This window comes from Barbatula barbatula (genome assembly GCF_947034865.1).
Source record: "Barbatula barbatula genome assembly, chromosome: 21".
Taxonomy (NCBI): Eukaryota; Metazoa; Chordata; class Actinopteri; order Cypriniformes; family Nemacheilidae; genus Barbatula; species Barbatula barbatula.
In genome coordinates this window covers 19,515,071-19,531,164 of record NC_136784.1, presented here as the reverse complement: position 1 = coordinate 19,531,164, position 16,094 = coordinate 19,515,071, and the positions used below count along the sequence as shown (strand labels likewise).

The 16,094-nt window shown below is 43.7% G+C and overlaps 1 protein-coding gene across 1 annotated transcript in view; it reads right to left on the bottom strand.

Moving 5' to 3' along the window:
- Positions 1-1,570: 1,570 nt before the first annotated feature.
- foxo6b (forkhead box O6 b) overlaps positions 1,571-16,094 on the bottom strand; it is a 25,906-nt gene continuing 11,382 nt past the window's right edge. The window contains exon 2 of the mRNA XM_079484274.1: positions 1,571-6,048. Within this exon, the coding sequence (XP_079340400.1) occupies positions 4,360-6,048 (1,689 nt within the window). The 3' untranslated portion in view covers positions 1,571-4,359. The remainder of the gene's footprint in view (positions 6,049-16,094) is intronic.

The window sequence follows — 16,094 nt, the reverse complement described above, 5'->3', positions numbered from 1 at the left end:
TCTCGTTCACGCACAGTCGCCTGTGGAGGCGAAGCAGAGCCAGAGATGAGCCGAGTCAATTAGACGAGCAGCAGTGTGTGTGTGTGTGTGTGTGTGTGTGTGTGTGTGTGTGTGTGTGTGTGTGTGTGTGTGTGTGTGTGTGTGTGTGTGTGTGTGTGTGTGTGTGTGTGTGTGTGTGTGTGTGTGTGTGTGTGTGTGTGTGTGTGTGTGTGTGTGTGTGTGTGTGTGTGTGTGTGTGTGTGTGTGTGTGTGTGTGTGTGTGTGTGTGTGTGTGTCAGAGAAAGACGTGGAACAGTATGGCATTGCAGATGCAGCCGTTCCCTCAGTGAGGATGCTTCCATTGGGACAAGGACAGCTGTGGTACAGCATCAGGGGTGTTAACGAGCATTATCACACACACACGCATGCACTGACGCACACACATGTGCATTGCAAATGATGCACTTGATTTGCACACACACTGAATCAAACTTAGTGAGTTGCCTATGAAGGCATCATTTAAAACGCTTTACTAACACTCAAAACACAACGGTTGTCACAATATAAGATTTCACTAAAAGATTATCGTAGACAAAATAATTCGGGGCAACAATCAAAAATGCATTATGCATTTTGCAAACCAGTCAATAAGCCGTCTAAATGACCATACAGCCTGATATCTCAATGTTTTACTTTAGCTTTTGGATCGAAACTGGGAAACTATGAGAATCGAAATCAATAAGCAGAAACAGAATTGATCAAATTTAAACGAGACCCGACCCAAGTAATAATATTATCTCGGTAAAGGTCAAGGGTCTGCTCCCCTGCAGGGTATACACATACTATTAAATAAATGTAAGTTGTTTCGGGTAAAAGTGTATGTCTGTAAAACATAAATAATCATGATTATTGTCAAAACTGTTATACCGTGACACGGGTCGATTACACAGCTACTTTCTGTCTGAATCATACGTTCTCAAGGGAGACAATAATCAGATATGGTTGACAAATCCTCACCCAGCCCGTCTCCAAACCTTCTGCTGGGTCACGAGAGGGATGCAGCCTATTGGTTGAGAAACGTTTAGTGTACACTTCTATTCCATTTCAATATTTGACAAATTTACATTACAACAGTTATGTGCATTTATATTAATAAAAAAATATTTGTGTGAATTTGCATGTCCTCATTTTATAGCATCACAAAGCAAAACTGCATTGTTCTCAATATATTTTATTCTCTTTTTATGTTTAATTCGTGTGGATGAAATTAATTCAATTTGATAGAATAACATTTTATAAAAATGATCTATATATTTTTTATTTTATAAAAAATAGATTTGACATGTTATCATTATTCATATCATAATGGGATAACCTCCACACGTTCAAGCTTTTTTCAAAATGACAGACTTTGGTTTGTTGTTCAATCTGAACACTAATGATGAAATAAGCCTACATGTGATTTTATTGGGCAGATGCATAAGCCTCTATTTTTCTTGTTCGGTGCCGTACCATTGAGATGTTAAGAAATCTCACACGCACAAACAAATGCATAAAAAGAGTTCTTTCAAGTTCTTTTTTGTTTTATTTTACAGGCCACAAGATGAGCAGATACATCGTTTAAAAAAGGAAATAAAACAGATATTTGCTTGTCAAAAATATTATACAATTTTCTCAATACAGATTTTTGTACAGCATGAAACAGAAATGAACGGTAATAGAACCATGATCTTGTCATATAGATGAATGAAATACAAGAGCACCATACCGTCACCCACAAACCCACCTTTATACCCAATAAATATAAACTGTGTATATTATATTATTGATAGGCCAGGCAGTGTAAATACCAGGGCACAATTTCAATGAATTTTCATACATCAGGTACATATGTCACTGTGCTACAGACACACACACACACACACGCACGCACACCCACACATACATGAGGTGGAGCACACAAGCGGACGTGGACCAGCAATCAAAATCACAGCTGGATCACAACAGATCCTTGGCCACCTCGAAGAAGAACATAAAGATGAGAATGAAAAAGAGAATCAGATCGAGACAGGGTTCATTGTCCTTGGCAGGAAAGAGAAACAGTGAGAAAGAGGGATGGCTATCTGATCGGGCCATGTGAGAAACGCTGTGGAGGGCCACTTGACATTTGGCCTGATTCAAACAGCTCTGCTGAGGAAAGCTACTCTGACAGACTCCCTCTCTCTCTCCCTCTCTCACACACACACTCGCTCAATCTCCACATGTTAGGGCTTTTTCTTTCAAGCAAGTCCTTTTCAACTCATTGTAACCACCTTCCCCATTTCTGTGTCATTCATGTACGCTTCATTAAATTTTAAGCACAACATAGAGCTCGCCTCCAAGTCATGTTGTCTCCATGGATCCATTATCTCAGCCTCTGAGAAAGACAGCATCTTTTACCAAAAATTGCACTTTACATAAATCATGGTAGACAAAAGCAAGATACAATGGTACAAAGATACAAAGAGCGGACAAAATAACCAAAACACAGAACGCTATATAAATAAGAAGCTGTTGCCAGTTGTTTACATCTTGAAATGCTGAAGAAACAAATGCCTCCAATTCTAAACGAACAATGACGCTTCTGGAATCTTCCGGAATGTTTCCATAAAGGGAAAAACTGATAATGTTTAAATGTTTTTCATGAAAGGTGATTTTTCACTGTTTTATGTGGTATTGTGCTTGGACCGTGTTTGAACTCGCCATCCACAAAAAAACTGCCCATTTTTAAGTCAGGGTAAGTTTGCTTCTGTGCTAACGTTTGGACACATTTAACTTTTTTTCAAACTGTAATTGTGTTGACCTTCTGTATATCTAGTGGCTTTAATATCCTAAGACATTTGGGAAGTACACCGTATGTGTAAATGCGTATCATATGTTTTCTTCAACCTCACAGAGTCAGTCTTTCCTTTGGGATACTTGGTGTTGCGTTACATTCCGAATGAACAAACACACGCTTGCACTTAATTACCAGAGTCTGTATAATCACTGGATAAAGGCAATATGATAGGGGAAAGTCTGAATAGCAACCCGATGGAATTAATCAGCATGTAATTCACTAGCGTATAGTGCACAAAAGCAAGGGAAGATGGTCGTTCCCTTAATGTCCTGACCTGGTCGTCGCGACCTGGAGCCTGATTTGAGACGGCTTGCCTTTTTGACCTTGAGGTAGCACTAGCAATGGATAGTTACTTTGTCATGCTGGTGCAAGGTAAACTCATTAAAGATAAATTTCCTAATTCCAGCTTTGTATTAAATTAACGCACAGTTAATGGGGGCTGACAAGGCTTCAAATTTGATCAATCGGCATTGATTAACTAAAGTAACACCAGCATAGGCAGGAGGATAATGTAGCCAAAATGAAGCCAGTGCATTGGCTGCTGACACAGGAAGTTAGGCAGAGGGGAACCAGGAAAGAGCTATGCACAGGATGTGCGGTGGTGTCGGATCGTTCCTTATTTCATTACGGGGCAAAAGCTTTAGAAATTCGTAGAATGGAGAGGAAGTAGGCACAGTGAGAATATTTGCATTTCTCCTTTTCCCCCCTCTTATCTCTCCATCTCTGCCTCCCCCAGCTCCCCCACTTACTGCAGAGTGACTTTAATCATCACTTTCGCCAAAACACATTAAGCCGTTGTGTGTCCGGGGGAAAAACAGTGCTGCGTACTCCCAGCATCACATTCTATTTTCAACAGTGATGCATAGCTGGTGCATTACTTTGGAGATTAAAAAGGATATGCTGAATATCAATAGAGTGTGTCTGATGGATGACTGTCCTGGCCCACAATAAAGGGACATCCAATAGACCTCCTTGAGAGGAGTCGCATACATTTAGCAAAGAAAAGCAGCTCCACACTCGCACGCTCACCACGCGCTCGCACACACTGACGAATACACAAATGACGGCACGGACACTCAGACAGCTATAGCGACTGCTCAGTCCTGTACTCATGTTTAGCAAAACAACACCAACGCTTAATTATTTATTTACTTTTTTTTGTTCAGGAAGGATAACAAAGTCGTTTGCATACATTAAACCCGGGCCAGCGGACAATGCGATTCCTCCCAGGTCGCAGGGTGGTCGTTACAGCATCGGAATGGATGGCGACAGATGTAAAGTGCTTCTGAGCGTTGGCCCAGAAATAGATGGAGTTGATGAATCGACCACAAACTGAAGAACGTGAACCACAAAAAGGACTCTTAGGGCGCTATGACATTATTCCACAGCGGGAAAACAGAGTCTGAGGAAGAAGGGAGGGGATTTTAAGGGGAAAACAATCCAGAATCTGACATCAGCAAAAGGGAATCTCAGTCAAATTGTTCATTTCAGTCCCCCCCCCTTCACCCGGGAACCCAACTCTGGCTGTTATGTGATTGTTGAGATCCTGCAAATGCCCCCATTCCCATTCCCATTCCCATCCCCAAACCCATACCCATACCAACCCCTTGCGACAGCGTGCCATCAAAATTAAAATCTATTCCCTCTGTCGAGTCCATAAAGTCATTCAGGAGGATGGATTCTACGTCACAATCCAGACTGCTCTGGTGCACTTCCATCTCCAGCTCGGCCTGCAACCGGTCATGAAGATCTTGGTGATGGCTTCCGTGGTGGTTGCCATGGTAATTAGCATTCTGGGTTGGGTGGTGGTAGTACCCGTGCCAGGGCTCCGTCAAACCCTGGTGCAGGTGGGAGCATGGATAGGACTGATGGCGAGGTGCTGAGGCCAGACGGCAGGGGTCCTGGGGTACATCCAAGACGCTGGCGGGGTTTGGAGGCAGGGCAGTGGAAGGGAGGTGAGCGCGTGGGCCATAAAGGCTCTGTGATTTGTGATTGTAGGGTTGCAACATGTCTTGGTTGACCCTGGGAGAAAGGTCTGCTTGTCTAGAGATGTTGTGTTGCATGTGATTGTGCATGTGATTAGGACTAGCATTGAGTTTGTGCTCGTGAGATTGAACGTAGTCGTGGCCATGGTGATGTTTGTGACCGTGATTGTAGTCGAGACCCGGAAGATGCTTACTGTGAGTTTGACTGGGATTGTGATGATGGCTTGGGTTTTGCTCATGCGATACTCCATGGCTGTTGTGAAGACTTTGCCTGGGATTGTGATTGAGGCCATGCTCACGGTTATGATTGTGGTTCTGGCTGGGATTGTGACTCTGATTGTGGACATGAGAGTGCACGGCACTGTTAGATTGTGACAGAAGCGAATGGGACGCTCCTCCTTGCCCCACGACCATGTCCTTAGCACAGTATTGTGGCCCACCAGCGAGCAGACTTTCAAGGGCATTGTTCTCGGAATATGCTCTAAGTGCACGCTGAAAGCTGGTAGGCTTGTTTTCCTGGATGGTCTGCATAGGCGTATGATGCCTAAGCATGCCCATAGAAGGTTGGCCATAGACCGTTCCACAGTAGGAGCTCTCTCCCTTGGTCCCAGGGCTGTAGTGGTAGCCATTGCGCTTGAGTGGCAGAGGCTGGGAGTAGCCTTCTTCCAAGCTGATGGCTCCTGTTAGATCGGCTAGGTGCGGCAGCTCGACAGATGGACAGTGTCCCCCTGTTCCCAGGGCTGGGGATCTAGTGCTGGTGGGGCTAGGGTAGAGTCGTGGGGAGGCTGAGCAGGACAGCCCTCCTTCCTCTGGTTCGTCAGGCTCTACCTCAGCCGGAATAGGTGAGAGGCATCCACTTAGCGTTGAAGCAGAAGAGCTAGTCCTGGAGTGGAGGTCTGTCCAAGCATCAAATTCTTCTCCTCCAACTCCAATTGCTCCCTTACCAGCTGGGCTTCCGTGTTCTGGTGAGCCTTGTAATCCAGGCCCTCCAAGCTCTCTTCCCATTCCCGCAGCTCTTTTTCGACTGACCCGGCCTCGGCTCTTCAGGTACTTGGTGCCATTGTCCATAGAAACAGCTCGCCGGCGGGGACCTTTTCCCATCTTTCCGCCCTCTGGGTTTAGCATCCACCAGGAACTTTTTCCGGTTCCCTCATTTTGCACACGGATGAAGCGGGTGTGTAAGGAAAGGTTGTGTCTGATAGAGTTCTGTGAAAAGAAGAAAACAAGAAGAAACGAGACGTTAGGAATCGTTTTAAATTAGGGACCATTGTAATACAATTTAATTCCTTCACTTGGGATGTGGATATAAAGAAATTGAAACAAAAAGAGAAAAATTCCCCAAGTGTACTCCAATTGCATTCAAATGACCCGATTCAGGATGCTAATTTTAAACAGGAATAATCCTTCTGTAAAGCGGCTTTTGGGGGGGCTCGGTGCACAAAAAGGTGAAACCCCTATTGGCTGCTCAATCGAATCAATACTGTAAGCAGACCAACTCCTCCAAGCCACACGCTTTCTCTGACTCACACTGCAGCTAGCCAAGCCGAGTCCACACGCACATCAAACCGTAGTCAAGGTTACCCAAATGAATCACACGTGGCAACCTGATCACAGACGCCTCTATCGATTGCAGTCTTGGGGAAATATGAGGGAAAGCCAGAGAGTGAGACGAGAAAGCGAGAGCGAGGCGTGATTTTGGCATACAAGTGATCCTGGAGGAGCACCAGACAAAGGAAACAAAAATCAGAGAGAGAAAGAGAGAGAGAGAGAGAGAGAGAGAGAGAGAGAGAGAGAGAGAGAGAGAGAGAGAGAGGGAGGGCTTCAGTTGTACAGATGCAGCAAAGAAATGCTTCTCCTCCTTTGGTGTACTATAACAATAGGTTCTTGAATGTTAATGAATTAGAAAACAGTGCATTATACTATGATATTATTGAGAAGAACCTCAAACACAGTACGGTATACCATACCATTCATAGTTTTTTCATTAACCTCTATGCATTTATTTTTTATTAAAAAAACAATTACGATAAAAAAGATTAAAATAACCTACGTATATATATATATCTTTTTGTCAACTAAAATATGGTAAAAATTTTGTGAGGCTTGATGTGTTTTGTAAATCAACAGGTTTAACAGTGAAATGGCTTATGTGTGTAGTGGGCTTTGCTTACTATATAAAGCCCCTCAAAAAAAAATATGGTGGGAAAACAAAGAGAGGCCATCCACTGACAGTATGGTTAGTTACACCAACGTCTCAGTTTCTATCCATCCCTCTGTGGAAAAATGTGACGGGGCCAAATCCTTCAATCTGCTTCTCCCTGTTGAGTGTTCTCACCACAGTACACTTGTGTTCACACCATACAGAGAATTCAGCAGATCTCCCTTATCCGTCTTTCTCTTTCTCTGTTCAACAGGAGAATCATATCTGTCTATCAAATTCTCAACATTACCAGCAATCCATACAATGTGTTGACATGTGTACACATAACATTAATGCAGTGAGAGCACGGCACACACACACACACACAGTCTATCACTCTGAAAGCTGCACGGCTTCTCAAGGGTTCACACCCTCTCTCTAACACACTCATTCATCTCCTTCACTCCTGTCCCTGCATTTGTTTATCACTCTCTTTTCAATTTCCCTCCATTTCGCCACAAATCACAGCACTAATTTCATTTCACCTGCTCCAGCTGAAGAAAGAAAGAATGCAAATAAGACCAAACAAATGTACTTCCTGTCCCTCAATCATCCACAATATGATTATGCTTCAAGTTTGTCTGTCTGCCCATCTAAACTCCGTAATCCCAGTCGCACCCCTTTACGGAAAGCGACCTCTTGTTTTCCCTGGCGATTCTGAGAACCATTACCGCTCACGCGAGCGGTCAGCTATCCATCACTGAAAAGGGCCAATTACCTCGGCAAAATTTACACTACAGCTGGATATCGACTGTAAACCAGACTAATCTGAGAGCTTCAGTGTCACCTCACACCTGAGGGGCTAATTCTTCCCCCAACGTGAGGCGCAGATTCGCCGCTTTTTGAGGCGCTTCCATTCAGGGCGGTGAGAAATTGGATAAGCGAGATGTATTTACGTCCCCTCAACCCACAAACCCCCACCACCCAGGAAGAGCCTTTATTCTCAACCAGCTATTGTGGCAAATTACACGTGCCGGTGAAAGATCGAGATGCTTCCTGGGTCGACTTAATCAAAGCCATATTGAAGCGCGGTGTCAGCAGCGGAAACCATGAGCCGAAACAACCTGTGCGAGGTGATCTGAGCGCGATGCCCTGACAGCTTCCGCAGCCGAGCTCTGTTGCGGGGGTAACCATGACTACCGTGGAAACCGCGGAAGAGAGGAGTTACGCGCGAGAAGCAGAGGCAAGAGAAAGGCAGATGCCGTTTGATGCTGCAGGTAAACTGCAAACAGCCTTTCATCTCTGACAGTCAGACGACTCGCCCAACTCGCAGGAGAGCTTCAATCATCGGCAGTCACAGCGTCGCTTGAGCTGTCTCACAGGAACAGTGATTAGCAAGTCAACTATAGGCTGCGTGACTTCACAGTAGCTACCAGCGCCCCGCCACTCCGCGGAACGGCTCACCACACAGCCGTCTACACATGAGCTTGTTGTAGAAAGCTCGCATTTTTTTAAACATGACAACTCTCAGACTTGAAAGGCGGTTTAGTCGCTGAAAAGATACCCGTACTGCCTCCATTAAGTCAGAGGGAAGAGGCAGAGCGCTGGGTGCTGTGGTGCTTGATGAAAGCAGATTATTCATGAAGTCACAATTGCTGTGGTAGTGTGGCCTGTGGTGAGGGTTATAAATAGCAGGTCTGTGGTTCACAATTTGACCCAGACACCTTCAAGCTCCTCTGCCTCTGAGTCATTCATTGGCCAACAGCGCTGCGTCTTCTTGTCCCCTCTCATAGCCTACACCCAAATTCTACACTTACTATATGAAAAGCTATCTGCGACGTGAAGACAAAAAGTACCCTGCTGAAAAAAACTGCCTACAGTCAGCTGGTTAGGCTCATTTGTCAGAGCTGGTCAGACCGGATGTTGACAAAGTACAGTATTTCTAAGCCATTTGCAATTCGAAAAAAATTATAATAAAATAAATGTTTTATTAAAATGATAGGAGGTCATCAGACTTCTGATAGATTTGCATAGTTCTGTAGCGAGAATGAACACTAGTAATCTCCAGATATCTGTTTATACTCTTAAAGGTTTGAAACATCTACTTGGAGAGACTCCGCAGAGTTAACATTCAAACACTTACATTTCATTCTAACACTGCCCAAACACTTTCAAATATGCCCAGCAAGTAAGAAAAATCTGGCAATCAGATGCAATCCCCCTCCAGCCAGCATAATCCAGAGAAATCTGGAGCTAATCCTGGTTAAATCTGGCTGCCCCATGGCTGACAGTGACCCCTGGAACACAACAAAGTAATGGGGATTGAGAGGATCATATGTCGGCCAGGTAGGAGGTGCATAGAGACTAGTGATGATGGCCGTAATCATTGCCATAAAGTTTAAACCGGAAATATTAGGAGAATTTCATCGCATGACTCACATTTAAAGCTGTTTCTGAAGTTGTAGGGGTTCTTTTGTAATGCATATCAAAGCTTTAAGATTCTTTAGTTTGGAGGATTCTAACTGGATCATGGAATATTTTGAGGTCTTAACCATACCCTAAACCAAAACACAAAAACATAAGAAACAGGCACAAAGTTTACCGCCATAATATAAGACACAAATAAAATGTACCATTTAAAAGAAATCTGAAACACACAGCAAAACAATTAAATATCGGCATGTCACAGTTGGTCCCAAGACACAAAAGAGCACTTTATCGAGATCAAACCAAGTAACTGATTCCTCCAAGAGTAAACAGACTGACAGAATGCAATATAGTAATGTTAAATTGGGTTGCATGTGTCGCTGAAAAACTAAATGAGAAAGTTTTTCATTTATGCTAATAAGGAGGTTTATAACCCAAGATCATTACCTATTTGACAGCCTGGCGCCATTGGTCACCTCCACCCTCTTGTTTTGCGGTAGGCATGTCTGCCCATGACAAGTTATGAAAGTCATAAAAGCGACTGCTTTTACATGGAAAGTGGCTTAACAATTACCCGACACGCCAAAGACAAACCAACATGTTTTGGGAGGTTTCAAGGCACGGTTTCAACACTTACATTAACGCAGCGGTTTGTCAGTGGTTGGTTCTACAAGCAAATGGAAAAAGAGAATCACAAAGAAATCAGGGAGAAATTGTGATTGGACATGAAGGCTGTATCTAACAGGTATGTGCCTACAGATTTGATATTATAAAACCTGGGATCACTCCCTTCCCTGACAATCTTCTCCCCCAAGCAACTAGAAATGAATCCCCAAGGTATATGATCCATTCACGAAGATACTTGATCAAATGATGCTCTGACACATTGGATTACCGCTTAATGAATGAGACTTGTGGCACAATGTGTTTTTTCCTGTTCTCTGAGGTACAAACAGACATAAAGGAGACAAGTAAGGTAAGTTATGTCATGCCAAAGAGTGGATCAAGTGTATTTTGGACACTGGACAGTTGGGTTCCACTTCTGTGTTGTCACACCATTTATGCCTTGTCTACAGTAAAATCTACAATCCTGCATTACCTAACTGTTTATGAAACCTCATTTTTACTGTCATTGTAGACGGACAAGTTGCTTGTTGTCACACATGGTTTTGAGTACAGACAAAAGACAAGACTTACGTCTACCTCAAAGTTTTCTCAAACCACTCAGGGTCGCGTGTGCCAAGCAGCCCGTTTTTCATTTTAAAGAACGTTCTAATTTAGTGAGCAGCCTCTTCCGAGTATTCAAGGCATGGTTCTGTTTTACATTCTGCCCAGCGTTCCATTTGACGCGGTCCGGAACGCACGGCTCGTGTGTTGGGGGATTGTTCTGTCGAGCATTCTTGTGTGCTCGCAGGACTGGAAAAGCTGTTTTCAGCAGCGTTCACCCATTATTTATTAATCCATTTCACACAGCCAGCAGTCATTATGCATGCTACTGTCAATGGGTATCTCTCTGCCTCGCATTTATTTGATAATAAGCACAAGTGGGGTAGGAGATAAAAGCGCTGACTGCATTCATTGTGCGAGAGAGAGAGCGCGAGAGAGGCCTCCTGCAGGCGAGGAGACTTAAAATGAGAGTTCTGTGTGGGAACGGGGCGCGTCTGCTAAGCCTGTCTGGAGGCAATCGATGGAAATTAGCCAACGCTAAAGATGCACATCCTGTGAGTGATGTCACAGGCGCTGCTCGGCTGTTCGGGGAGAAAGGAAGAACTTGCAGGCGATTAATGGAAGCGCTGGAAAGCTGAAAGGTGTAGACAATATGACGGCTCAATATGACGGTCTGAAATTCCGGCATAATACGACATAATGATGCCGTTTGATAACTTTGATAACAATGCTGTTTTTAGGCAAATGTATTTTGGTGTTGTACTTAGAATGAAAAATCACCTGAAATACATACATCTTTATAAAGCTTTTTCCATACACCAGCAGTACGCAACAACCTTTCCCGTCAAGCTCAGAAAGCTACAGTAGTAGTCCAGGTAAAAATTATTGTTCTTTTGCAGAGACATAGGCCTGAGTTAATAATGACACAACTGTCATTTCGGTCGAACTATTCAATCAGTCTGTTGTCTTCAAATAAACAATTTTAACCATTTAACAATTTAGGAAGCACAGCACTCATATATGATGTTTTATTAACAAAGTTTGGGAGGAGTACGTGCAGAAAACCAACCAGGTTGGCTTGCTATGACCAATCTCACCATTCGGATAATTAACCCGTCTGGCTTCCTATAACCAATCTCACCAATCATCTTTTAGCCTTACCCTCATTCTCTCTAAATTTTCGCAGCATCCCTCCTCCACCCCAACTCCTCACCATCAGTCTATTTTACAGCATAACAGGGGGGAACGACCGGGCACACACCGGACCCGAGGCCTCTCCCCAGACAAGGGGCGGGTGCTCCGAGTTCGGAGGAACCACCGAGCTCAAAGCCCTCTCCCCGGGAACGCTTAATGACCGTCTTCCGTATGTAGTTATTATATGCGAGGCGAACTTGTGAACCTAAAAACCGAGCAGATCATTACAGCCAACCCTTAGGCGACAGAAGGCCTTTCTCTCCTCCTGCTTCCCTGTGGACGCCTACCCTCCAGAGGGAGCATGGTGGAAGGGAGGGGCTGCGTCTGGAGCTCTAGCCTAACCTGAGAGAGGTAGAGCAGGCAAGGAAAAGGAGCCGAGGCCCCCCGGGCCAGCGAGCGCACTCCATCCCCTTGGACCAAGGTCTAATTGGAGCTTCTGGGTGAGCCAGGCCAAGTCCCTGGGAGAGGGGAGAGCCTGGAGGGGGAGGGAGGAAGTAAAGGATGGACGGATAAAGGGAAGTGAGGGGAGGGAGGTTCAAAAATAGAGCGGGCAGATTAAGGAGCATCTGAGAGCAGTACAGGGAATCGGAAAATCCGTTCCGCGTGCCAGAGCTGACCAGACCTCTGGGGCATGAAAGCCCGTTGTTCGGCGTGGAGTAGCTGGGCAAGGCGTAGGGCAGCCGCCCCCTGGCATACGTTTGCCCGGCCATCAGGTGGCACACGGCCCGGACTGGAGCTGTGCTGATTTCAGCGTTAGCCTGAACCAACGACAGTCACAAGCTAAGCTTTCACACAACAGGTGGAGAGAACAGACACCTGTGGGAAATCACACACACCAAACACCTTACACCTGGGTTTTAAATGCACGCACGCACATGTCTTGTTGCAGTATAAACGCTGTTGTGATAGAACAACATTTAAATAACACTAAACCATTAAACCACACTGTAAAAAGATTTTTTTCTAAAACAATTTGAAATGTATATGAACATGTCGAAGACACAAATATGGAACACAATCTAACAGCAATTCATGACTATTTTATGAGGTGGTTTTAACTCCCTTCGCAACAGTGACAGTTGAATCGTTTTTTTACGTTTTTATAACATTGTACTAATTAGCTACCTTGTAAAATAGAGTAAAATTCCTGTTTTATTTTAATCATGAATTTCCTTATAAAATGTAACCATGGTTATGGTTTATTTTCGTAAGGGTTTGCGGGGTGTGTGTTAAAAACAAGTTAAAAAAACTTAATGGAAGATGTAGTTTTTGCTTGTGTTTCATATTTTAATGATTATTAGATGTTTTTATAGGAAAAATTGTGATTTGTAGTAGGAAAATTGGAGTGACCTGTGTGATGAATTATTCCCAAGCAGCATAGGAAGTCTGCACTGCCATTCTCTTACCAAACACAAACACAAGCACGGACAGCTATGACTGACTTTATCATTGAGCACAAAGTCGTCCTCTGTTCTAAACAGAGCATGCACAATTAATTAGTAAATCATTAATTAAGTCACGCATGGATTATTTCGGTTCCAGGGCGTGGAATGAGCCGATCGCTTTAATAAAACCTTTAATAGACTGGGATGCACCTGGTCACATGATTGTTAACTAAAACCCAGCTACACTAAAAACCTTAAACGCATCGTTTTCATATTAAATATTTAAGTGTACCTGAAAGAACACAGATTTACATCGAACACATATAACATCGGTGCTCAGTAGTTACCAAGAAAAATGCCTTGAATGTCACAGTGCTGTATACAGCATACAAAAGATTTTGCATACATGAACACACACACACATACTCTGTAAGCCTGGCACATAGGGTCCGCTCATTACAACAATGCCAAGCTACCGGTTGCTAAGGAGACCTGTGGGAGAGGGAGGGATCCTGTTGCTATGGCAGCAGCCCGCTTGCTGCCAACTGTCTTTCCCCATGAGACCTGACCATAGTAGACGGAGAAAAAGGGAATGAAAGAGAATAACGTGGGGAACTTGACGCTGGAGAGCCGGAGTGCGCGTAAGGGTGCGCGGGGGGTGTATGAAGGGTTACGGGTAAGATGTTGAAAGAGAAAGACTTTATAAAGAACTAAGCGAGCTGAGTAGCAATGGAGGAGGGGTTGCAGACAAACCACAAAACCGGGGGAGAGAATGCGCTGTGAAAATTGATAGAGTTGGAAGAGAGGAAAATAAAAGACTTGCTTGTAAAGAGGCCAAGTGAGGGCGCCTTCCGGAGCGCCATTTTTAGACATTCTTTCCCATGAAACGGCTCGCTCGCTTACCGCACCGCGTCCTATTGTGTTGCTCTGCCGTTGACGGCTCAAGATGGCCGTAAACTACATTGAATTTGTTGAAAGTGAAAACTCGAGCGCGCTGAACGTCACACGCTAAAGTGCGCTGGCACCAAGTGACCCAGCCACCATCGCAGTCCTCTGCTGTTGCTTTTGTGTAGGTGGAAGAAACTAGCGAATTAAAAGGCAATAAATTTAAGAATTTAATAAATGGGCAACAAAAATAAACACATACTGTAAATGGCTGTGTGGGTTTGTTGCTTGATAGTGCTTAATATTGCTGAAAATATGACAGTCCGATTACAATACTAATACTTTTTACAGACAGTATTTGGCACAAAGATGTGTAATAATGCCATGTTTTATGTATATTTATAATTTTCTATGACCAAATTTGGTTGTCTGTCCAAGAAGGATAGCTGAATAATCGTCATGCTATCGACAAATGTGTTAAGACTGGTATAAAACTCTGAACATAAAACTCTGTTTTAGTTAAGTTAGTCAACATTGCTAGTCTCCTCATTAAGTGCTATAGGGCATCGCAGATCTAACTTATTGAAGCTTCACCTGATACCGGCGATGTGTCATAACAGGTGTGTCTGATTAAAGACTTGACAGAATACAAATTAATTATGCTGAATTGCGCAAAAGATTCATTAAACAACAAATTCAGACAAGACACAAGAAATAACATCACGACAATCAACACCGGTGTGAAATTCAACGGCGCTACTGTGGCAACAACATCCTGGACCAGGCACTAATGGAAAAACGGTGGAAATATGCGGAGGAAAGGATGATATTGATCAAGCTTAGGGTCAAATGAGGAGAGAGAGAGAGAACGAATCTACTGTCTCGGATGTAAATGGGGAATTTGGCTGCCGCGGTATGAGAATTGGTTCCATACTGCCTTGCTCTTTGGCTTTGTGAGTTTTGGGGGGTTTGATTGGGGCTCTCTTGACAGTGATGTTTAAATGAGAGACAGAGGAGCTCTGGCACATATTCTCCAACCGATAAAATGCGAATAAAGTTGCTTTCGGAATACTGAAGCTACGGAATCAAGGAATACTTTCCTCAGCTACACACGCAGACTGGAAACACCAGTCGAATCTCACAACAATGGATGTTAAAGACATCTCTCTGCCTCTCATCCTCATGCGAGTCTGTTTCTCATTCAGAGGGAATGTGGCGTCTGTCTCGCTCTTCCAGAGAACGGGAGTCTGGCCTTCCACATGGACACACACACGCACATGCACAAACTCTTTCGGTCGTTTGTTTATGCACACATTTCAAGAAACAGACATTATTGACTTCATGCATTCGTTTGTTTCACGAGCACAGTGCGTCTGGCATTCCCGATTCCCTCGACCTCTTTACCGGGGTTGTAGGGTTCATTCTACGCGGACGTCTGTCTGTCTGCATATCACTTCTCTCCGTTAGATTTGTGCCCTTCCACCCTCACTTATTCTTAACGCCATTAGCCTTATCATGGAATTGAGAAAACAAATAATAATAATTTGTATTTATAAAACCCAAGGTCGCTTTCCAAAGTCAATATAAGAAGGTTTCTTGACGGTGAGCTTAAAGGTGACTTTAAATATGAGGCTGCATTTTAACATTCAATAATTTTGTTTCTATTTAAATATAACACTTTAGTCTTAAAATTCTTTAAAAATATATATTTAGGAGACATATAAATAGATATGTATATAGCGCGTTTTACAATGTTGCATTGTTTTAAGGCAGCTTTACAGGAAGAAAAAAAACTCAGAAGATGGTTGAAAATAACACAGTGCATGGTTTAATGGAAAGAGTAAGACCATTCTAATAAGACAAGTTAAATGGAAATTACCGAGCACTGAGCTAATCTAATATCAGCAGTCTGCCGGTGAGCAAGCCAACACTGCCCAGTGGCGAGGAACCCAAACGATGAATTCCTCCAATGATGAATAAGTGGAGAAAAGAACCTTGAGAGAAACCAGTCTCAGCCGGGAGGACCAGATCTCCTCTGACGTGTTAAAGCTGCA